This window comes from Ceratina calcarata, unplaced genomic scaffold (genome assembly GCF_001652005.2).
Source record: "Ceratina calcarata isolate Rehan_Ccalc_2016 unplaced genomic scaffold, ASM165200v1 scaffold8, whole genome shotgun sequence".
Lineage (NCBI taxonomy): Eukaryota > Metazoa > Arthropoda > Insecta > Hymenoptera > Apidae > Ceratina > Ceratina calcarata.
This window is the reverse complement of record NW_017179316.1, coordinates 217093-243093: the sequence shown is the minus strand read 5'-3', so window position 1 is coordinate 243093 and position 26001 is coordinate 217093. Positions and strand designations below refer to the sequence as shown.

Genomic DNA, 26001 nt, shown 5'->3' with positions numbered 1-26001 from the left:
CATTCCGCTAATCGCTACCATCTTGTTTTAATGGAAAAACGTTGGACGCATATTATAAATCGTCCGAACGTCGAACGGGAAAGCTGTTTGTAAAACCCTACAGCCAATGAGTGGAACGAATTCGGAACGTTTGAACGATGGAAGGTTTTCTGAAATTTGGAAATTTTAGTAGAAGAGAAGAAGAAGGGTAGACACATCGGGGAATTGCGATCCGAGGGAAACGCCCGGGGCGACGTGATTTCTCGTTGAATTCGGCCAGAGTCTTTTCCTTTATCCGATCCGCGCGCGCGGCCGAAAAGCGTGCGAACGATTTCTGAAACCTTTTAGCTCTGGAGCGCGAACGACGCCCAAAGAGATTGTGCGGCAGAGCTCGAGGAAAGAGTGGAACGGACAGAGAACAGAGGGAACCGTGGATCCCGGGCCTTTGCGCCGCTTCTATATAAAACGCGCTTTTCAACCGCGCCGATCGTGAACACGAGAAGCGACGAGGATTTTGTTCGAACGATCGTCGCGCTGAAAACGAACAGAGGGGAGATCGGGTGTCGACCGACCACTTTGTTGCCAGACGAGATCAGTCTCGAAAAATTCGTACTACTTTATCATTGTTTTCAATAATTCATTATTATTATTATTATTATTATTATTATTATTATTATTATTATTATTACTATTGTTCCAAAAGGTGTTCATTCTTAATATTACTTAATTATATTCGTAAACGAAACTTTTACATTCTAATAGAATATAGTGTTGTACAAAATAACAGAAATAACAAAATCTTAATAAGATACGAGTCGAAAAAGGAAAAGAAAAAGATAAGTAATGGCCAATGAAAATAACAAAATTAACCGATTTAACTTGATAATAATTGTGTCACAAATCAAATCGATAAATTGAAAGATATCGAGTAAGAGTTAACTGAAAAAAACTGTATCCGCATTGGCTTTGAACGGAGGAAACGAACAGACCATCAAGCTAGACACCGTAATTCCGCGTCAGTGAAGGAAAATCCCAGCTGCTTCCGGCGCGATTGCCCCCGATCCCCTGCTCGTTCCTCGCGACCGGACCGATTATTCCGGCCAGGGATTAGCGTAATAGCGATGGGAGAGCAGATTAAACCTCGAATCGGGCGAACTCGAAAACACACGTACCTTATACAAATTCAAAGATTACGGATAGAAGTGGTTCGCCAAACTCTAAACGAGAACTTCAAATTTCGTTCTAATTCCGATACGTAAGAAAATTTCGAGCACGAGGACGCACGGGAGTTTCTTGGTTCGACGACGAGTCTGTAAGGGTAGGAAGCGGTCGATGATTACAATAAACGGCGTCCATCACGGTCCACCGGCGAGAATCAATGAACGTCCCGGGTACGAAACAATGGAAACCGAATTTCAGGTTCCCGCGAGCCGCGAGCCGTTGTAACCGGGCTCCCCCTTTTTTCCTCCTCTCCGGTCACCCCGGTTTCGAAGCTGCTGGAACGCAGCTTTCCGCGAAACGTCGACCCGAGGCTGGCGTTACCAGCGGCCAAGGTATTGATGAAAGGTGAGGTGATCGATCCGATACGCTACGGGGTGTCCCGGTTTGATTTACGGCCGAGTTCCGCTCGGGTATTGCGTTAATTTGCGAGCCGATCGTCGAACGGAGCTCGCTGAGTGGGCGGATGGCTTAGAAATCCCCATAGGAAACGCGTTATTGTTCGGGAATTAAATCGAGTCGTTTCGGGGTTGATATCCCAAAGTATCAATTATCCGACAAGTCAGTACCGAACAGTTTCCTAATTTCGAACCCGTTCAATGTTTGAAAAATCAATAATAACTGTATTATTTCCTCTGCTCGGAACTGATTTTTTTCGGTTGAGGGCCTCGGTGAGGTTAAACTCGGACACCCGGTACAATTTCCATCGCATTTAATTGTTCCCTCTCCAGCGTGCTTATCCGCAACGCCGTGGGCGAGCGAAAAACGCGCGACCGATTCTCGGAAGGAGCCTCTCTCGACCCAAGGAAGGACGGGAAGGAAGAAACAAGGGAGAGAAAGGAGGCCGGCGAGGGGGTTGCCGCGGGACGAGGGGCAGGAAGGAAGCCAGAAAATGTGGGGGCGTAGATTCGGCCGTCCTTAGGGGTTTTCAAGGCAGCCGCGGGCCTTCCGAGGGCCAGCAGCCTCGCCCGAAATCCCAAATTCAACTCGATACGTTTTCCTTAGTATCTCACGTGCGTGAGAGCTTACCGAACTTTTTCGGAAATCTTCCCTTAAAGTCGTTCAGTCGTATATCTGACTCTCTTTTTACACAATATTTCCTTACGCGATTTTAAATTTACGCGGTTTCTATTAACACAATTTGTTCAGACCACTGCTAATTCGTATTTGCATGACTCTGTACGATTTTCTTTTACTCGATGAAGAGAGGATCGGGTGTATCTGAATGACTTTCAAGCGATTGCAAACTGTTCGGCTGTCTATTTAAGGGTTTAGACTCCGATAGCGGCGCGATAAGACAGAATCTCAATGTTGCTCACTAAATTGGGTAAAAGTATGGTAGAAAAGTGACGTGACTACCCCAGTCCCGTAACGTTATGCGAAAGGTATTCGATACGAATCCCAACAGTCGGTCGAAAGAAATCGATCGGAAAAAGAAAACTGAATACAATCTGAGTTTGTATAAGGCTTAAGAATATTTTAAACAGTAAACCGAAAATGTATACGTAGCATTCTAATCAGGCAGGGTAAACGAGCTAACCCGTTTGAATAAAAAATATTTAACCGTTGAAGGACCACGCCCCTACGCACGATCGCTTGAACCGTCTTTCTCGTTATCGTCCACCCGAAATAAAACGTGCCGGGCACTTCTCAATTGGCCCTCCGAGTCGCCGAAAGAAAAGCGTTATCGACGAGCCAGGAGGCAGAATCGACACGAATCGCAAACACGAAGTAATCCGAAAATTACTGTGCGCGTCGCGCGTCACGTTAGGACGAAGCGAAGCGAAGAAGAAGCGGAGCGTCTGTTCTCGAGGGTTGGAGGCGTCCTTCGGATCCCGGAGGAGAGGAATCCGGGAATGAGGGGTCGTTCCGCGGCAGCCGCGAGGTATTTTCGTTCCACGCTCGGCACCGAGGGGGAACGGCGAGGGGCAGAGGGAGGGCAACCCTCGAGGAAAGGATGGCGGTCACGTAGCGCGGAAAAAAACACGCCTTAATTCCGAAGCGTGTGCGAGCGTGCATGGGGTCGCGGAGAAAGCGTCCTACGTACGGGGTAAAACCGTCATAGCTGGCTGGATTGGAAAATTCATGATTACACAGTACAACACAAAATTTTTTTTCAATATCCGCTACGTGATTGTTACGGAGTTTCTCACGCCAAAAACGAATCTAGAGGTAAATATGCTCTACTACGTATCGTTTCCGAAAAAATAGCGATTTTCTTGTGATAAAAATTTAAACGACACATTTGGACTAGTTGTTCTTAACTGTACATCCATGTAAATCACTTTTTGTTTCTGTATTTTTTAACAGTTAGTAAATAATTGTTAGAATTTGAAAAAGAACCGACGCGACTATTTTAAATACACGTGCTATTTTGGTATTTATGTGAAAATCTCTTTATTCAGCAGAAATTTACTATACAGACGTTCCTGATAAAAGAAAATCATGTAGAGAAACGTGTAATACCTAATTTTTCTCGAAAATCGTGAATTTTCACAAAAATCGCTATTTCTCGGAAACAATACACGATAGAACAATTCTGCTTCTGGATTTATTTTTGGCATGAAAAACTCTAGAAGAATCACGTAGTGGATATTGCAAACAATAAAAAAAGTTTCTTTTTGGACTGTGTCACAGGAACGCGGAACAATGATTTCGATCAATATTCGAAATACTTAGAACACCTCAGGGAAACAAGCCAGTGAGTAGAACTGTATGTTACGTTAAAATTATAGAAAAAGAAGCTAGTGAGTAGAAATATTGACGTGAACAGAAATTGGGACATTTACCTTACTGCTGCAAGAGGTTGCATGTCGTAAAACGCGAACCTAAGCGATGGGATCGTTAACGCATCCGTGCTTATTATTCAAATGAAACCACGCTGTTTACACCGGTCACCGAAGCCGTTTAAACGCACGCCACGTAGAGATAGTTTCTAGACTAACTTTTCCACGAGTTTGTAATACGCGTTTGAAACGGGGTCCCGGGTCGGGAGATTCATTCGCTCTCTTAACTAATGAATAAATAATCGAGAGACAGATAAAGCTACTCGTAATAAGCGTTAACCTCGCGCCAGTTCTAAATTACAGTGGGCAGTCATCGTGTGATCTGATTAATATTTTTAAGTAAGATGGCTCGAAATGACGAAGTAAAAGCATAGCAACCGCGAAGCTTTCCTCTTTCTTGTACCACGTTAAATAGTTCACTCCCAAATGAAATACTTCATTTATCCTTTCCTTCGGTAATTTTGCCAAGCAACAATTGTTAATTATTCACACGGGAGCTACGAACTTCCCCACTTGGCGCTTCACTTATTAACTTCACAAAATTCTGCTCCTGCCAATCTACTGTTTCAGTCTATGTTTTAAAGATATACGCGGCGCAATGAAAACTTTTGTATCCTTTCGTTTAATTAATTAGTATTAGTTTCACGATTTTATTTCGCCCACACGGAACTTCGTACATTCACAAAGTCGCCGTCGTTGCGTATCATGCGAAGTGCCGAGCGAATTGCAGTTAGCGTGCGTCGTGGTTCCTACTAAAGAACAAACCGGTGAAAGGCATAACGTTACGTAGTTTACGACACGCTGTTTGATGTAAGGAGCACGATATAATTAGATACAGGTAATTATAATTAAATACACGACATTCTACTGCCTTATGTACGCGAATAAGCGATCAATCGACTGAAGTTATACGTAATGTTCTTTTGGCTATAAAAATTGTTAAGGGTTGTATATTCTTCGATCTTGCTATCTAGCTACTTGCCTCAGAAGGTATATCTTCATTGAAATACGACAAAATTACTATTAAAGTCGTTTAAAGTTGTATGAACTGTAAGATCTCAGTCAAAAGATTAGGACATGTGATAAAAAGCTACGTCCGATATTTAAATCGATTAACATTTAGGAAAAATTATATTTATAGACAAAGATGGTTTATAAAATAGTTGGACGTGTTTTCTTTTTAGTTAAAGGCAATTTTTAATGTACAATGTCCAGACTGCGGATGTTTACGGATCTAAATAAAACCTGGTGTCTAGTAACTATGACAGTACGAATAAAGAAAGCAAACGAGGAATATGAAAAAAGACGGTGGATAAATGGCGTGTAAAACAGGTCGAAAAGTAGCGAGCGCGGTTAATTCGTGATGAAGTAGGAGGAAAAACATTTAACAAGTCCCGCGGACAGGAATAATCGTGTTTCGAATTCGGGTTTCGCAGACGGTCCTGCTATTACCATTATTATAAGTTGATGTGACGTGACGTAATGGGAGTTAGAGCCGTATGAATGGGCATAGAGCAACAAGTTGCCACTAAAAACTGGGAGTGAGTTCGTGAGTTGAGTTCTGCTCGTTACACCTCTATATGTAGTTCTTCCTTCCCTATACTATACGCCGTGCTATATACCCCAGCCCGTTATAAACCCTCCGGCTTTTAAAGTATTCTTTTTAAAGCGGAACTGTCCTAACAGACGTCACCGAGTCGTAATATTCCGCACGAGTGGACGACGGATATATACATATATCTCTCTCTCTTTCTTTCGCCCGAACACCTTTTCGTTCTCCCCGCCTATTCACTTTTCTTTCTCGTTTATCGGTGTGTCGCGCAGCACCTCTTTTTACGAGCCCATTACCGACAGCCTTAAACAAATCGTACGAATAATCGTAGCGCCCACCCCAGGTCCCCACCCGTGAAATCCCGAATTATGAAAGAGAAGGGGAGAGAGAGAGAGAAAGAGAGAGAGGGAGAGAAAGAAGAACGAGACTTTACGAATGTTTACCTTTAAATCGTTCGGCAACCGGTAGAAAGAGATACGAGCGAAGCGAGAGTGGAATCGAGGGGGAAGCAATAATGGGATAAAATAGCGGACAAACGTGACAAATGTATCCTGACAGGCCAGAAAGATATATTTCCCTTGTCGTTCGTCTCTTTTTGCGGGCATTTAATACACGATTCCGCTGTTGCTTACTGCACGAGAAACGACTACGCGCGCCGCCGCCGTCTCGACAGATCCTTATCCTCCCTATTCTCTTTATCTGCTCTCGGTTTATTATTCTTTTTTACTACCGCTCGTTCTCCTTTTTACTCCTGCTGTTTTTGTTTATCCCTTTTTAATGCTTGTTTCGCTACTTCTGTTTCTCGTACGGGATATCGTAATCGCGTAATAATCGCCGCCGACGTTTAACACCGTCTATCCGTACTTCTTCTCGATCGATCGGATTCGAACTTTTAGAAAAATGTATCGACGCTTCGCTCTCGTTAGCTTTCGTACGAAATTAGACGCCGTGGAAATCCAGGGTTCGCTCTTTTCTCGCTGGTCCGTCGTTTGTGATAATTCGCTCCGTCTCGATGACATTACTATATCGGGCTCGTTGAGAGCCGCGCATTTACCCATCATCAAGTTATCGCGGTTCGTCACGATGATAGACCGAGTCCAGCTGGCCGACCCGATCCCATGCAATTTGTCAGCGGAGACGAAGTTCGCTCGGGCCTATTTTACTCTCAAAAAAACCGTATCAGTGTCCTCAATTGAATTCGACGTTGTCCTTTTATAGTTATCTCCGGATATATGGCCACAAGTCATAACCACCGATTATTGGAAGTTCTGAATCGACGCGAACCTCGAATCTTATTTAGGTTTATTATTCTTTCTATACTGAGCAATCAGATTTATACTCATAACGATTACTCAGAAAATATTGGAGTTACAATATAAAATGTATAGCAGCTTATTTATAGAATATCTACAACTCTTGTGTCCAACATTTTTCACTAGTATCGAGTCTTCTTGTCTCTCAATTATTGTCGAGCTTGCACAGTCGAGTTTGTTTATTTTTTCCATGCTGCACGCTCGAACGACGAACGATTCTAAAATCCGGTCCCGATTGGTGGTCACATATCCGAAAATTACTGTGATTCGCGATTAATCAATTATGAACGAATTCGAATCTTCCGAAGGAGCTATTGGAATTTCTCACTTTTTTTTTTCATAGATAAGACTTGGAACGCGGAAAGGTGAATCGAATGAGGAAGCGAAGCGGCGGCGAACATCGTAGAGACGGTAGAGAGGAGAGGAGAACGTCGGACGCATATAACCGTCGAGGCGATAAAACGCCCACACGTATACCACCTTGGTAACTGTCGCCGGGGCAATTGAATTAATGCCAGCCTACAAATTGAAGCCCGGTGCGCCGGTGTGAGATCCGCGCCGAGAGGAGCTCCGTTGCCTCGATAATTGCTAGGCTTGCACGTTGGCGCGGTTCGCGGCGCCCTGGCCGCGAAATTCCAGATCCTCGTTCTTATATTTAATTAGACAGAAGACTGCCGCCGATTACAGAATTGTGTGTCACTGGATACAAACGGGAGATGTACGCTCTGTATGGAAGATCGCGTTGTCTAATCGATTTGATATCCATCGGCAAGCACACAGTTCTGCGTGATGAATGAGCAAGCAGTTGGTGCGAGGGTGAGCGAATTCAAGTCCACGTTACATCGACTGTTATGTAAATGAACCGAATGACAGCCTGAATGCCGTGCGAACACTGCCATGCCGCAATTGTTTCAAGCTTTGATATCGACAACCTCGTATCGAATACACTATCTTCTAATATAAGAAGTCGAATTTTTCATGTGCACTCCATAACAATATTATAGGACATCCTTGCAATTTTCATGTTTCTCAAAACCGAGGTTCAAGAGGATACAGATGTGTAAACGGTCCTTTTAACGCTGTAAATTTTTTATCCTAATTCTTAATTTTTAATTTTTTTTTAAATTTTATTGGCTTTGAGAAACATGCAAATTGCAAGGGTTCTGTAATAACGTCGCGGAGTATGGTTTTATGTGAAAAGAAATAAGAGATGCGCTGTTCGTTGAAGGGTTAATATTCTCTAATCTTGAGAAACATTGTACGAGGCGAGAGAACGGCGATTCGTGGCGGATCAAAACTGAATTCCGCGAGGTGAAAGGGACCGTATCGTTCGCGACGACGCGACGCGAGATCCATTTTCACCGAACCGGCGAGCGAGAGAGGCAAGGACGAGGACAGAGAGAGCGAGGCAAAAAAAAAAGAAACGAGGCGTGGGGATTATCGAAATTCAAGCTTCCTGTTTCGCAACCACGTCACGAGAGAACGCGGACCGCGGCGGCGAACGAAATTCTACCGAGCCGCGGGAACATTCTTGCGAAACGCGTGTCCCTCGGAGGAACCGATGGCCCAAGTTCAAAATTCGTAAGCGTCGCCAGCCAAGGCCTGTTCGGCGCAACCTTCGCGGGTATATTCGTGCCGTCCGCGAGATTAGACGGGCGCTTCGAAGAATTCAGAGACGAAAGTTAAACGATCTTTCAGTACTCGCTCTTCTAAGAAAGTATTTAATATAAAAATGTACATGACCATAAATGCCCGAATTCTATATGTAGAAAAGACGAAATTGTGATAAAAAGTCTTAGAATTGGACACACAAATATTATGTGTCTTTATAAAATCAGAAAACCACCTGCAAACTTATGTAACTTTTTGCCAGCCGAACATTCTCGGCGTATTCCATATTCTGATAAATTCATAAAATCCGCTATCTATTTATGACCATCGATCCCCTTCTTTTTTGTACCAATGTAAAATTGGTGAAACAAGGTTTTGATCACGGCCGGTGGTAGTCGGTCGTGTACGAGCGAGGGGGGTGGGACGGCAAGAGGCGTTGGCGAGGCGCGTCGAAATGAAATCAGCCTTAATGAAAATTCCGTGGCGCGCGTCGCGCTCGTGAATCGCGCGGATCTCGTGAGCGTTGCCGCGAAATTTATGCGTCTTACGAATCCTAGTCGCGGCTCGACATACCTATGCAAAGCAGCTTCGAGTACCCTGCTTTTCTTGCGCCCTCCCATAACCGGGTTCCCCGCCGCCGTTTCACCGCGTCCACTTATTAAATATTCCTCCCTCTTTTTTTCCACATTCATTTTTATCTTGACTCTTTACCGAGACTCTGTTCCTGAGTATTTTTAATCCCGCTTTTTCAAACCGAGACGATCGTTCCTTGCATACGCCTTTCAAACAATAAATAGAAAAATAATAACGATCAGATTGCAGTTTCCCGGGGATTTGTCATTGTCCAAGATGAACAGAGGGATAAAAGGTAAAGGAGATTACATCGCGAGCCGCCTCGCTCGTTGTTTGTTAAACGTTTATTCCGTTCCCGGTGGTTTTCGTGGTTAAAAAAAACAAAAGGAAATTTTGTTGTCCGTTGGCAGGTCTCGTCGAACGGATTAGCGCGGTTCCACGGTAAAAAGTATTTATTCTCCGTTGAATTATTCAGGCTCGTTTGGCCGCGTGTTCCCGGAATTCGAAAGCGTGATCAAAATCGACTTAATGAGCGCGGATAAGGAAAGCCGAAGGAGGACGCGGCGACGTCTTTCTCTTTCGTCACGGGTTTCGAGGATTTCGTGAGGATTCGTGATGGTCATTCTAGTCCCTCGTAGTGTTCAGGGTGTCGAGGATATCCTCGACACTCTTCGGAGAGTGACTCGATCGCGGTTGGTAATAATAACGGCAGTTTCGCTCTATTCATTTTCCGAATTGCCGTGCTAAAGGTTACATGAGCTGGAAGATCTCTGGCAAAAGTTTAAGAAATGTGATTGAAAGCTGTGTTCAATATTCGAAACGGTAGACGCTTTTAGGAAAAATCATGTTCACAGAAAAGGAAGATTTATAAAATTATTCGACCCTTTTTTCCTCAGTCAGAGGGAATTTTTAACTTACGTATAATTTCTAATATTCTAATGTATCGTTTGATAAGATTGTACTTAATTTGTAACTATTTACATTCGTTACAAATCCTACGATTTTTATATACTATTGCCAATTGCAAACAATTACAAAATTCATTGTTGCCACATGTTTTTATTAATTAGAACAAATTTTTATCATTCAACATAAGAATTTCAAATATAATAACTTTTTCAAAAGTCTCGCAAAAGTTGTAAAATTTTAAACAGTATTTTATTAATGTAATAATTAATAAATGTTAAGAATGATTTGTCATTACTTAGAAGCTCGTACGATCTGAAGTTTGCACGAGTGTTGGAAGATTTGAATCAATATTCCGACAAAGCGTAGCTCGCGTACGGGAATTTCGGGAAAATTTTGGTACACGAAGATCGGAGATATTTCTGATAGGTGCGGTCCGAAATCGGCGTGGAAACCGGGCAACTGCACAATGACGTGTGCCAGTAACTGGCGGCCACTGGTTTATTAGGCATGGCTCTACCGCAGCACGATCGTGTCTTATACGCGCCCTGTATAATGGCCGGTGCCCTCGTACACGCGTTTCGTCGCGGACGAAATGTCGACACGGATCGCCATCGATCGATCCGCGCCTGAACCCGAAATTCGATGAAATTCGAGAGAACTTTCTACGTTCCAGGGAAAACCACGAGTACCTGACCGAGTGTATCAGAACAGGTAAAAACCTGAGGCTATTAGCCCTTTTCCAACGGTACCCAACGGTGCCGCGGCCACTTTCTCCGAAATCATCGGCCGCGTCATCCGCTCATTATACTCGATCGTTTCTTCCATACTTCATTCAACGCGCCGCGCCGGTTCCGCGTTCAATCGGGTTTAACAGCGCGAGAAGACGATTACTCGTCAGCTGTCGCTTCCAACGAACATCTTCAATCGTTTCGAAATACTCCGGATACATGACCAAGAATCGTCCCCGCCAATTCTTAAAAGTGCTCGCTCCACGCGAGCCTCGAGTGTTATCTATCTATCCATCACATCCAATCATATTACCTGTCCATTTAATCACGGATCTCGACGCAAACCATTATTTACTTTATTTATTTATATAGAACCCTTGAATTTTGACTATGCAGTTGTATTGAATCAAAAGTTTACTCCGAGCAGCACAAGTCTTATGAGTACAATTAAACGCGAGGATCTTTTAGCGTTCGAAAAACTAAAAACAAAAATACATTGGAGAGCGTGGACGAAAATTTAATTCGGAGAGCACACCTGTGCATGCAGTACGGTAGATAGTATTTTCAACGATTTTTGCATTAATGAACTATAAATCTTAAGAATTACATAATTTATTAGTCATAAACCTACGGCATATGATTTGTATCGAGACTGGAGATTTAACCATCACACATAATCAGGTGCGTGCGTATTCGAGCCATGTCACTATAACTGAAAAATCTGTTAAATTATAATAAACGGAGTTTGAACATGGACTCGGTTGCTGGGAGAAGAAGCTAATGGCGGGTACGCGGACCGTGGCCTGGCCGGTATCTTCATCCTGGATCGTGAGCAGACAGAGGGAAAGAGAGAGCCGCGATGGAAAAGAAGTCGGCCACACCTCGAGCGGTCCGCGGGCAAAAACCGAGCCACGCTCCGCTGGCCGTTCCTTTGACAAATACGTCGCGCGGAACGGGCTCTCTGTATGCCGAGCGTGCAAGCCGACTGCCATGCCGAGGAGAGACCAATCGATCCGGGGTGTTACCCGTCCTGTGCTCGATTTTCTAATTGGGAACGTTTATATCGGGAATACGACACAAAACCCCCTTTACCTTGTAAAAAGACCAACCGATACACTAATACTCAAATTCTTTCAATTAGATCTGCGATGCACGTTGCATCCATGATTTGTAATGCAGAACTTATGCATGCACAATCGGGAATAATATTAACACTAAAGCTAATATCACTTTCTCTGCGCTAATGTACTGTATTTATATTATTTACATTTGGGTGCAATTTAGTGTTGGCACTCGTATCTTTTTTAATTCCAGCTTAAGTGAATATTTTCTAAAAGAGAATAGGACTGTTTTACAATTGGATCGAGCGATTTGAATTTTCATGAGAAGTTAGAACGATTAATTTACTATATGAGAAGTACAGATTTCTTTGCAAAAACGCCAACCGATAGGAATTAGATGAATAATGAAGAAGTCGTTCTTTTGCAATATTTTTACTTGAGTCGATAATGAATATTTAGATCACACGAAAACAGTTTTATCTGGATTGATGTGTAACAATCTTTGACGCACAAGATGATTCGCCAACAGTCTTATAAAATAAGCTTGCAAGGTGCAAGGTTATCATTTGAGACTGGAGAGAAATTTGTTTAACGGTGTAGAGAAAATTGGGAGCAGGGTGGAGTTAGTTCGCGGAATTGAGATGCTTCGTGAAGCGGCTCGATTTCGGAATATCCCTCGCGTGACCCTGTTTCGAGAAGGGTCAGCGGGGATCGATTCTATGGGGCGGCGTTGTGACCAGTGGTCGCCGGAGACCCGATCGTCGTCCGCCTTAATCGATTATAAAAAGATCGATTACGCGCGGGTCTCGCGTGAGCGAATCCGCCTTCGAGCGGCGGTTGCTTTTTAATTAAACACGCGTTGCTCGTTTGACGAGCGCCGTTAGACCCGGGGAACGGGTCGGTTGCTATAGCATCGGGTCGAAGTTCGCCGTATCGAGGCGACTGCGTCGCGAAATTATTTCGGCTAGATCAGATGTAAAAAGAGTTAGGAGCGGAACGTCGATTCTTTCTCGTTTACTTTCTTGGGAGAGATGTGTCGATGATGCATAGTAATTAGACACATGGTCACATTTTCCTTCAGATACATGGCCGCGAGTCGTCCACATCAATTCTTGGAAGTGCTCGCTGGGCGCGAGCCTTAAGTCTTATCTATGTCTACTCTTTATACTGAGGAATCAGTTTCATACTCATGTCTATTACTAAAACATTGTTGGAGTTATAGTAAAATTGTATAGAATCTTATTTGTAATATCAGTACAAACAACTTTTGTTTAAGACATTTATCACTATTATTTAATCATCTTCTCTCTCTAAATTGTCGTTGTGCTCGCAACACTGTTTACTTTTTATCCTAACGACGAGGAAATCGACCCCCCCAGATATATGGCCAAGTCCGGTACCGATCGGTGGCCGTGTATCGAGATATTACTCTATGTTCGTAGTTCCGATGGAGAAAAAGAATAGCGACGAAGGTGCTTAGCCTGTTTCTTTTTTTTCAATGAGCAACTCCGATTGGCTCTCGTTCCTCGTGACTCGTGACCGTGTTTGCAGCAATTGCGGCGCGACACGCGTAAAGATAGCGCGTCCGAATGCGTCTGGGTCCGGTCAGAGCGTGTTTCGTCCGCTCGCGGATGGAGGAAGAAACGTGTGGGCGATGGAAGAGGATAGATGGGAGCGGTGGAAGAGGGTTAAAGGGCGAGGTAGAATAAGGGGAGAGAGGATCGATCCCCACGATCGATCGCAGCGGCGATATATACCGTTAAGAGGGAATCGGCGAGATCGGCGTGTTCCGGGCTCGACCCGGCTCGGCACCGCTTCCGGTCACGAGGAGAGGAGACGAGAGGAGAGAGACTCGCCATGCTCACCGAGGAAGCGGTCGTCTCTGTCTTCCGTTTCGCTCGACGACGACGACGACGGTTGGTCAGCTTCGCTCCACGAGCTTTCGTTCCTTTCACGAGCAACCGATGTCCGTGCGAAAACGCGGCTTCGCTTCTTTCGCTTCCACGGTCGCCCGCGTTTCGCGGAAACGGTTGGTAACCGGAGTCTTTGAAAATTTCGTCCAACGTTTCTCCCTCTCTCTCGGGCTCGCGAGGGATTAACAGGAAACCGGTCGCCAGGGACGCGGGAGCCGCGACGATCGCCGCGTTCCTCTTCGCTCGATCGATTATCGAGCCGCCTCAGCTGCCTCCCCTTCCAAAGGGACTAGTTTCCACCAGGAAGAGTATCGATATCGAGGCGTTCCCTCGCTTCTTAACAGTCCACCGGCTGCCACCGTTTTTCAAGGTTCCAAACTAGAGACGGCGACGGGTCTCCGAACAATTTTCGCTAAGCGTACGATTCTCGATCGACGAAAATCGTGAAGCGAAAGGAGGGAACAGATGGACGGTCGCAGGCAGGCAGAGGGCAAAGAGAGGGTGGATCGCCCGCACGCACACACCGATACGGATTTACGAGCGGTTTCGGGCAATCGCGAATAGAGATTAGGCCGGTAATTAACTATGGATCTGGTCTGCAGGCGAGTTCGCGAGTAGCAGCAGCAGCAGCAGCGGCGGCGGCGTGGCAGAGAGAGGCAGCCGTGGAGACTCGGCCTCGCCTCTCCTATATACATAAGTGACCCCGGTTCGCGGAAGCCGTAGCGTGCTCACTCACACGCGAGCGTGCGACCGACCGAGACGAACGCTCGGACAAAGACGAGCTTACGCGACGCCGAGAGTATAGGACGAGGACCGAGCTCCGCGGTCCTAGCTTGCGCTGGTGTGTTACACGGAGCCGATGGTACAACGCCGAGCGAACCAACGGATCGACCGACCGACCGACCAACCGACCGACCGACCGACCGACCGACCGACCGACGGGCGAGGACGACCGCCCGCGTGTTCCACACCACCGTCGTCGTCGTCGTCGTCGTCGACGGCGTCGTCGTCGTTGGTACATAAAGCCGCATGGCACCCGTCGCACCCCTCTTCCATTCCGCCCTCGCTCCCCTTTATATGTATATACGTATATATATAACGCGGTACGTACGTACGTACGTACTACACGGCCTGGCGCGGACCGGCACAGTTGCTCGGTACATACGCGTACACACGCTCCTATGTATGTACATATGTATATATTCCTAGCTGCGCTATGTACTCCGGCACGGTCGGTTTAGGTAGCTCGCGCGTCCAACAGCGAGCTACATAAACGTTCTCGCGTGTACGCGGCTATGTGCCCGATCCCCGCGGATCTATAGGTGCGCCGGAACACACGAGCGTACCAGGGGTACACGTACACGGGGGATATACGTGCCGTGGCACATCGGGAGACACATCGAAGAAGCCGCGAGCAAGGGTGCGCGAGGAGAGACGGTCAGACCTCCGGCAACCTATGTACCACTCTCGGCCAGAGATGTATATATACCCTCGCGCGTACATAGGTGGGTACATAGTGGGAGGAGGTGGATGAGGAGGAGGGTGGAGACGGGGGTGGAACGCCCCAAAAGGCAGACGTGCCTGGCATCGACGAGGCTAGAGGCGCACCGCTGCCTCGATCTCCGTATCTCGGTAGATCGACGCCTAATGCCGCCCGCACGAACGGAGAGAGAGAGAGAGAGAGAGAGAGAAGGGGAAGCGAGAGGGCTTATATGGGGCCAGCCGCGGGAATATCCTCCGTCGTTCTGCGAATTAATCGCGCGACCCTCCGCCTCGATCCAACCCCCCGCGTGCCCCTTTGGCTCCCCCGGAGCATCTCTCCTCCCCTCGAACGTCGATGTCGTGCTCCGGCTCTCTCGACCTTTCCATCAACCTTCTATCCTCTTTGTGCGCCGCGCCACGAATACCGACAAGCGATCCGTGATTCGTCCTTATACCCCCAGCGAGGATGTCGGCATCTCTGGACGTCCGATGGTTCGACGCGTCACGCGAACCTCGATGGAATTTCTTCCTATAGGAGCTATTCGTCTTTTTCGGTGGACGAAGAATTTCATTTGACTCCGCTGTTTTCGAAACCGATCAGAGTCCGCGCCGGCAGCGTCCGAACACCACCGTTCAAAGGTAAATAATTTGAACCGCGTCCTACCGTGGAAATCGTTTCGATTTTTCCGGAACCGGCCACGCTTTTACGGCGAGTTGCGACCGTTGAAACTTTCAGAACGGTCCCGTTGTCCCCCTAAGAAATGGATCTCCGGGAATAGGTAGGTACACGTTGTTTCGAGCACGCTGGAAACTTGCCGCGTACTCGTTCATTCATGAACTCTACAATACCACTCGCTCTCTCTCTCTTTCTCTCTTTCTCCGTTCCTCTCACCAGGCTACGTGCGGCTGTGGATTCGCGGAAACTTTGTCGGAAGTTGAACACGGATGCCGGATTATCCGGCCGATTGATCCCCTTTGAATAAACGCGCCGCATTTATGTAATCTCGCGGGATATTCAACTTTGTCGCGGCGAGATAGTTTCTGGACACCTGATTGCTCCTTGATACTGGACAAGTTGGAGCGGAACGGAGCTCCGCTCGAAACGGATCTCCTTCATATTTTCGAACTTGTTTCGATCAAGTTTATCGAACATCTAAACGCGCCGATGCATATTTACAGATCTGTGTATTATAGAACACCGGCCGTCTGACATTTTTCGTGTGTCTCAAAGCCAAAATGCTGCATACCGTTTATCGAGAAATGACAATGCAAGAAGTATATTGTATAGAAAATAAATGCGGTCTCCAATAAATGATTTACGCGTTTAATTAAAAAATATATTCCTGTACATAAATTAAGTTAAATCGGAAAAGATGAAAATTGTTTACGTCTATCGAACTGTCAATGTCGAGTAGACGAGAAGCAATCGAAGTGCTTACGCTGTATAATGAGTAGACGGCCCACTCTTTCGATTTAGAGAAATTGACTGATCAGACGCATACGAAACACGTCGAGAATCGTTCTGAGTAGTTGTACAGACTCGATTCTCACGTAGCGATCGATAGACGGTATCGTAAATTGTGAGTTAAGGAAGAACGCGTCCATTTTTTTTAGGACAAGGTTTCAACTCTTTGGCGCAGAATGCGATCGAAAAGTTTCAGTGGGGTACGCGATGGCTGAGAGTGTCGAGAGCTTAGTCGTTTAACTGTAACTTCTTTTTGAAGTTCCACTTGTTGAAGGGGCATGGAATGATATAAACGCGGCCATAGAATTGCTACGGTGCGAGCGACGAGTGGAGAAAGGTTTAAATCTCCCATCCCCTTTAGCCAGCCAGCTCGACTTTAATACAGATCGTTCGTACAGCTCGCTTCAAATATCATTAGAAAAAGTACAATCGAAAGCTAACGTTGAAGAGGCTATTAAGGATCTGTGAGCCGTCCGATCTCTGGCAAAAGTTTAAGAAATGTGACGAAAAGCTATATTTGAATACAACAAATACAATAAACTTTTAGGAAAAATTATATTTAAAGAGAGAGAAGGTTTATAAAATTGTTCGAGATGTGTTTTACATTACATAAAACAAAGAAGGTAATCAACGAATCAAATCGTGATATCAATTTTTCGAGAAGTTATATTCAATAGACTCGCATTTGGACATATCAACATAAGTCACGTTCATCTAATTACAAAAGGAAAACACACATAATTGCATAGACTGCAAATACACTGTAGACTGTTGAGCATACGTATATTCACTGGATGCTCACGATATGCAATTGAAAGACATCTTTTCAATATCGTCAGATCGATCAGAGAAGATTTACTGAAACCTGCAGACTGCACAAGATCCTTGATGTTCCTCAAAGCAATCAACTTACTCCATTGAATACGAAGAAAATATGGTAAATGAGTAACTACGTACAATTATAGCGATCACTAATAATTATCATCTTTTATAAGTTGATGCGATCCTAAATACCCAAACAAAAAAAAAGAAATAACACAGTGTAACGAAAAACACTCTTTTCAGTTTTTGCAATGCCCACTATATGATTTTTACAAAGTTTCCTATGCAGAAACTAAATCCGGAAACAGAATTCCTCTATTACGTATCGTTTCCGAAAAATATCAGTTTTTATAAAAATGGATGATTTTCGGGAGTATTCAGATATTTTTGCTTTCGAATTCATTTTTAGCGTGAGTAACTCTATAAGAATCACGTAGTGAATATTGCGAAAAAAAATATTTGTTTCGTAGGATGCAATCTTGTCAGATGACGATTTGCAATTTCGTAAACAAACATAGAACATCTTCTAATTGGAGCAGCGCGGCGTGTTAAAACCGGTTACGAATAATCAATCTCGTAGCGAATGCTTGAAGAATAAGGTTCATGCAGACTCGGGAAGATTAATATCCGTCATTAGAACGGTGTGGATCGATCGCGTCGTGTGTGCACTCTGCACGCACACGTAGATCCGTTACATGGTTCTCGCGGCCGGGTGGCTGTTCGACAGCTCGAAGCAACAATTTAATCAACGTACCAATTTCATCAACCCTACGGCGATACCGCGGCTAGTACTTCAGGAATGCCACATACGTCGACGAGGAACGAATACGGGGACCCGATCGACCATGGGGTGGCCCGGGGATGGTTGACGCCGCAACAATTTCGTTAATGCTCGTCCCAACCCTCGATTCTTTATCGCGTCTGCGACTATCTCGCGGATATGCCAAACCCTTTGGAACGCTGTATACTCCGCCATTCACAATCTGGATACAGCGAAACGAATAACCGAACTACGTATTCTACGAGTATCAATTAATTAATTGAGATTTGTTGTATTTTATTGATAATTTAAAGACAGCATATAGAAATTAATTAAAATTGTACTCCCTCTGTTCCATGATAATAGTCGCAAAAGAAAATAAATATAGAGTTCAACACCTATTATGACAAACGTCTTACGTTTCAACAAATGATAAAATAAAGCCGCAAACCGAAAGTCCGTTTCTTCCTTTCCCTTTTATGTAAGAAAATACATCTATTGTATATTTATAATCTCAAAAAATACATAAAACAGTTGATGTAAATCAAACATTAAGGATTCAACAAATGAAAAATTTATAAAAAGGGATTACATTCTTCAAAATATGATTTCGCATAAAAATCCGAAGTGGGCTAATGATTTATTATGCTGTGTTTCAATTGAGATGGTAACCAATGGAATGCCAATCAGATATTTTTTTTTATTAAAAGCGCCTTATGAACGATGTGTACCGCACTGTGGAATGAATGCGCGGAGCGTGTACACCGTACTCGTTCCGCCCCAATACTCGACGGGCGCATACACGTAGGACGTAGGAACGACGTCACTGCCCGATAGGAAGTTTCGAAAGACGCTGCTGCGCGCGCCCATTATCATCGTTTCCGCGCCCATTATCATCGCCGGCGCCGTGACAAATCCGGATTTTCGCGCCGGACGCGTGAACCGATATCGAGCGGGGCTTTTTCTCCGAAAAATAAGCCAGAAATGGATGACAGCTTCGCGTCAGAAAAAATAGTATTATTCACTTGAATGATTTACAATCAAACTGCGGATTTTATACTTTTATGAAATAACTGAATCTGTTGCAAATATAAACTTTGCTTGTAGTCTATAAAAATATACAAAATGCGAATGCATATTGCAATAGTTAAACGATAAAAGGAATGCATTTCCTTAATTGACTACCTACTTATTTGACTACTTCGTTTTAATAGTAGACGAAAAGAAAAAGTTTAAGAGATATAATAAGTTGTCATTGTTTTTATGTAAGGGTTCATAGAACTCAACTCTCCTATTTTGGAAAAATATCCGCTTGTCTATTCGGAATCTTTGAATCGACTTTTAGATGAACGAGCGATGATAAAAAGTTTGAGGAGAGATCTGAAAGATTTGCGGCGGTATCGTTGAAATAAAGGATGTTTCATAACGCGGGAGTATCGGTCACGGAAAGCGAAAGGGATGAAAGAAGTTGTTGGAAATGTACTCTGACCTTATTCCGGAGTTGTACAGCAGCCGGATACATATATGGGTTCGTCGTGCTAGCTCGTTCAAGGCCGTATAACAGAACCATAACCGAGAGATGTAGCTCGTTTACACCCACGCTCATATTGATTAATGAGTGGCACGGGGTATAACACGCTTTGAAAAGGTTAATCCTCGGATCCAAAAAATCTCGTTACGCGCTGTAAAAGGGCGCGTGTGCGAAAACTCGGCTAATTGGGACAAGATCGATGGAAGGAGCCGGAGACTATACGTAACCGCGTTCAACATGCGAGGTGGACGACTTTTACAACAATAACAGGTGCAGAGTTCACCCGATCGGGCTACGGAAGCTCGAGTTCGACTCGTGTCTCAACAAACTGCACAGAGGATACGGAAGAGAGGGAACCGAGAGAACCCTTTCGCGAGTTTGCTCGGCAAACAAATTATCATTCTACAAGTTTGATCATAAATCACGTTTCCGGGGCGGTCGTGTCACTGGTTGATCGCGGTATTAAAAAGTTTCGCAAACGTTTCAAACATCTGCGATGCGATATTTCCCGATCGCGAGTTATTATCGCCGTGTGATTAAAAACTGAGAAGCCCGATTGACTGTTGAAGAGAACGACACTTTAACGTAAAGCTTGGGACAATGATTTTCGATTCGCTTTGACTTGTATTAATTTTCTTTAATGAGACAAAATTCTCATCTTTAAGAACCTCTAATTTTTTTCATAATTCCAACGCTTCAAAAATATTTTATTGCTCTCTCGTTAGACCAATTCTACAATATTGCTCCACGGTTTAGTCTCCATATTACAAAACTCACATACAGGCCATCGAGATAGTTCAATGTAAATTCTTACGGCACTTTCCGTATCATAAAGATATCCCAATTCCCTTGACGTATCACAACTATGACTCTATTCTCGCCGGATCTAAATTAAACACAATTAGAAATCAAAAGGTCGGCCTTAGATATCTCTCCTCATTGTAAGATTATCAATGGTCTCGTATTTTACAATGATTGAATTTACAATTTCCGGCTAAAATCTTGACAAAATCCGAATTACTTTTTGTTGAACATTATACGTACTCTGTACGGTCATTGAATCGCCACAAATGTAATGATCATTCATGCGAATTTTCCTCACTTAAGGCAAATATTTTCTTAAGATGTCGAATATCAAATGTATAATTAAGCTTCTCTCCAAATGAATTATTCTTGAGCGTCTATTTCACTTACAATAATAAGCTCATTTTGTGTGGTAACGAAGATGTAAATAGAATAAGGAATTCTGCGTATAATGGATTTTACAAATCTATTAAAGACACGAATACAATTAAAAGAACAGAATATCTGGATATGAAGATTCCACTATCACATTGAAACAACAGGGCATAGATTTATTACTATTTTCGAATCTTGTCCCCGTAGAGGGAATTAACGCAATAAAAAACGGGTCGATGTTCATTGTCCGAAGCTGTATGTACATCCGTACTTGTTACATACTGTAGGAACAAAGAGATGAAACTAGCAGCGAACTTTCCAACGACTCTGCGAGCTAGCCCATTCTTTCCCCGGTTACAGGAGCGTTCCATCGAGGCGGAATCGCCGAAATACCGTGACCCGAAATAGCTGGCCCCGCGGAAAATTTGAATGGCGATCGAACCGTACTGGAAACACATCTAGCAGCCGGCAGCGGGGCTCCTTCGAACGGGACGAGATCGATGCGGGGTGACGCGGCCACGTCCGTACAAAAGGATCGATCCAGGCGAAGATGGATCGATATCGAGCGACCAGCTGACGCGTGAACGCTTTCTAGCCGGGGAAAAACCGTGTAGGTCGAACAAAGGCAGTAAACCAGGCTGCCGAGAGGCAAAGGGGTTCCCGTTGGAAAACAAGCGAAACGCGTGTCCGTTCGCGTCCTCATCGAAAATGTACTACCGGAGAAATACGAATCCGGATTACGTACATACACACCGTACGTACGTATGAATTAACGTTGCATTTCTAATCACTGGATGGGAGGCGAGTTTCGTTTGTTAGAGGGTGAAATACTTGAGATATGCGTACGAGGAGTATTTAGAATTTTTAAAGAAGCTTTACCGCCAAAAACCACACCCACCCGCGGTCGTTCTCTTCAGAAGAGAAAAGGAGGGTGGCGGAGAAAGGAAGGAAGAGCAGTGCCGCGGCTCCTGAAAAATTTCGCAAGCATCCTCGTTCGTTCCTCCGGTTCCTGGTCGTTGCGTCCCTCGATAACCCGGGTTAAAGCCATTTCCCAGGTAGTGCTTGGCCAGCGGCCGTGGTCTCTCATATACGGTATATATCCCGGCGGCACAGAGCGACGCGGTTCTCTCTCTGGGACACATCGGGTTACGGACGAAGGTATACCGGGGCCGGCACAGGGTATACCAGGCAGCAGGCAGACAGGCAAAGGCAACCATCCAGCCAGGCAGAAGCAGGCGGCAGGCAGGCAGGCAGGCAGGCGGGCGGGCGGGCGAGCGGGCAGGGCAGGCAACACGGGACTTTTGGGACGCGCGTTGTACATGGGTCGCGTCGCATCGTAGGTTCGCGATGGCTCGGATACATAAGGGGGAGGGAGAGAGTCTCTTTATGTAGCACATAGACGTTGCCTGGCGTTCGTTCGTTGCCGGTCGCTCGGCGTGTGACGCTCAAATTACCTCCGTCCTCCCGGCCGCGTCTCCCTACCCCTTTCTCACTACTACGCTTCTCTCCTCGCTCCTCGCCACGCTGCGACTTCGCTCTCTAGCGTCGAGCCGCAGTGCACGGCGCGACCGACTGCGGCTCACCCTCCTCTCCCCGTCCTTCCTCCCTTCGCTCGCCCATCCACCCTGCTTCCAACCTCTCTTCTCTCCCTCTCGCTCACGCTTTCGTTTCTCTGCGCTCTACCGCCCGTCGCTCCTCCACCGATCGCGATGCTCCTCTTCGTTCCGTGTCGCGACCGCGACGCGACGTGCCGCGATCCTCTCTGACCGCGTTGCACCGTCGGCGACGCGACGACGACGCGCGCCTCGATGAGTGCGCTAACATTAAACGGAGCCTGCCCCCCTTCCCTCGATTCGTTTCGCCATCCGTCATTCAATTTAGTAGTTCACTCTTTCCTACGAGCATTCCGAGTCGCGCGTTTCCTTCTTGGTGTACGTTCTTAATAAAGAAAAAGAGTAAATGGAAAGAGAGAAAAAGAGAGGTTGACTTCGTGGAAACGTCCCCTCTGTTATTAGTCCGGCACCCCTAAATTCAGTCGCGCAAGCGGACAAATTTCGCGAGGAACTGGCAGCGTTACCCAACGCGAGGAAACCGTCGTCGTCGCCGCGTTCTGCAGAGAATAAAGGGCGTAGAGGGGAACACGAGAACCGAGGGGTCGCGCCAGTTGGGGAGGGTGGCGCGTGTCTTTCCCTCGGCTTTCTTATTTTTCCTTTCCAACGCCGCCGCCGCCGCCTCGCTGCTGCGTTCCCCGGTAATTTACCGGTGTCTTGGGGTGCGTTCGTTACGTAATTACGAGCCGGCGTCCGGCCGTAAACGCTTTATAAGGGAAAGTCCGACGATCGGCTCGACGTATTTATTATTTACAGCCAATTTTTGTTGCGTTTCGGTAAATACTTCGGTCGAATTCTTTACTGAATTATAATCTATGATACGTACAGTATTGATATTATACATAGATTACACTAGACGTTAGGAATAAGTATATTGTACAGGGTGGTTCTCAAGTTATTACCACTTCGCTTCTCGACGCTTATTATGCGTAGGTTTGAGAGAGCTTAAGAGGTTTGGTATTATGAATAGAGTTTTGATCAACAATTCTTGAAGTGGTATTGCATAGTTTCTCCTGCACCAATCGACGAAGTTTTATGTTCTCAACAAATAAGTGTTAACTTTTTAATATTAACATGATATTAGTTAAGGAAATATTTTAATTTTACTGGTGTTCAATGATTCTCCTTATAGTGCTGGGATATGGGTATACGTAACTTTGTTACGTATACTAATGACGACGAAAGTCGAGGTAATATCTAATGAACCATTTTGTATATGTATAGATTATAAATGATGTATTACGTTATACATATATAGAATATGGAATAATAATTATTATCCGAGCCAGCTGAGCTGAATTGAATAAGAAACGGAAAATGAAAGGGGTGGGTCCAACAGGAAGAGATCCACGCGAAGGACCCCGAAGAAGGAAGGAAGAGAGGATGCTGAAGAGACGCGAACAATAAAAGAGTGGAAGGCGAGGTACGGTGGTTCCCAGTTCTTTTTCGTTTTACGCCTTATTCCCCTTCCGTTCGTTTCTTTGGTCGACTTTAGCGCGGTGGGTTCGGGTCCGGTATACCGGTTCGTCCCCGCGCGCCGCGGCCGCTTCGCAACACGCGTTTCACGGCTGTGTTCGTCGTATAATTGCGCTCTCGCGGTGCATATTCGCTCGCGCGGCCCTCGCACGGACGAGCGAGTCTTTTTTTGTTCCCCCCTCGTGTCGGCTTTTGTGCAGCGAGAAAGCGACCGGCGAGGGAAGGACAGGAAGACAGAAGGGAGCCGAGAAAGTAAATCGAGCGGATATATCGCGGCGCTAGAACGCATCTCTCTCTCCCTCTCCCTCTCTCTCTCTCTCTCTCTTCGCTCCCGGTGCCGTGCCAGCGCTACTATTTTCTTCACCGAGAAACGCGAACCTAATCCATTGATCGTCTCCCCTGCATCCGTTGCCTAAATCTAATCTGTCGTTATTTTTCACTGAAAAGTGTCAAAAGGAAAATCGCGAAACAATCTCGGGATTAACGAGTGATGAAAAAAGAATGTGAAGAAGGGTAGTAAAAATTGTTGGAACATTTTCATCATTAACGGCGATAATTTTCCCATCGCGGATGTTAATTAAGCGTTTGCGCCGCGGTCCCGTTCTTTTAATACCCGCGGCCATTACGAAATAATTTCAAGGGGATATATATTGGCGCGTTAGGGTGGCTTTCGCCTCTCGTGGGAAGTCTCGGACCACGAGGCACCAAGGAATCGATCGATCGATTCCGTCGGTCGCTGCTATCCCGGATAATAGCAGCGCCGCGCTCCATGGTCGCTGAGCGAAAAGCGGAACAACCTAAATACCATGAAACGGGCGCCCGACTAAACGTATATACGAGCCGCGTTCGAAAGTTATACGTACGAGCTGAAAAGATAAGGAAAGTACCTAACAGATTTGAAAGAATTATTTTAGAGCCGTCGATTCGAAACTGAAAGAAGCTGTTATCCCTTTTATCGGACTTGTTCGATTCGTCGGGAATAAATTCCTTGGCCGGATGAATCGGAAACGAGGTAGGGAGGTCTTTAATCGAGTAACGCTTAACAGCTGTAGCAGAATCCATTGTTTATCTCGTTACGAATACGTTGGATGCGCGAAGGAGCACCATTACCCACGGGACAATGAACGCGTATACCTGAACTGGCTTCGGCTATCTGTATCAGTGGCGCTCTTTCTCTACTCCCGCCGGTTCTTCACTCCCTCGGCTGGCTCCGTCTCGCTCCCGCCATTCCAGTTATGTATTACCTAATGCGAGACGCTCGGCGAAACAAGTTTATCGCTCACCGCCGCGTGACATCCAACGGATTCCTGAATATGCTTCCGACGGACGCGACGGAGAAATTTAAGCAACCGGTCCGACCGTTCAACGATTCGTTAGAAATACAATGCCAATAAATGTTGAAATTCCTCGCGCTATCTTAAATACTGTTCATAATCTAATGTGTTCAAACATTTCACTCGGCGAGAAAATCGAATTTCAGAATTCACTCGCAGCATCGTCTCTCTTCTTTGACTATGCCTAATGCGTCAAAGCACAGGATTTAAGAATTGGAACTGCTTTAATTCAGCAGTAGATCGTCTTCTTCATCGTCGTTATCTTTTCGCAATGTGATTTTAGACAATTGACTAATAATCAAAATAGTCAAAGTATTTTTCCATCTAAGAAATCTTAAAAAACAGGTAATTCGACATAATAATAATCGTCATTAAATATAAGTAAAATGCTATTTATAACTTTTGGTCTTTATACGGATAGTATTCTCGAAACCGCAAACATTACATTAATATGCTAATTACGTCAATAATATGTAACAATATTCATACTCTGATGAATAAATAAATAAATAAATAATAATAATGTATTACATTTTTATTTTCAATTCAAAGTTGGCATAACGATAATCATTTCAAATATGTCACTCTGAATCAGGCGAGTTATACGAGAAAAATTCTGTAACGCGAATTCACATAGCGCGGAATGTATTAACCGCGTTTACACTATTGCGAGACGTTTTCCTCAGTCGATTTCCATCG

The 26001-nt window shown here is 45.1% G+C and overlaps 1 protein-coding gene across 5 annotated transcripts in view; it reads right to left on the bottom strand.

Moving 5' to 3' along the window:
• LOC108631036 (dynein regulatory complex subunit 7) overlaps positions 1-26001 on the bottom strand; it is a 90076-nt gene that overhangs the window by 18115 nt on the left and 45960 nt on the right. Inside the window, exon 1 of one of the 5 annotated variants that reach the window (XM_026818490.1) lies at positions 19662-19719. The exons of the other annotated variants lie outside the window; for them this stretch is intronic. Coding sequence (XP_026674291.1) covers positions 19662-19694 — 33 coding nt within the window. The 5' untranslated portion in view covers positions 19695-19719. Of the gene's footprint in view, positions 1-19661; positions 19720-26001 lie in introns of those variants that run through there. 5 annotated transcript variants of the gene reach the window in all.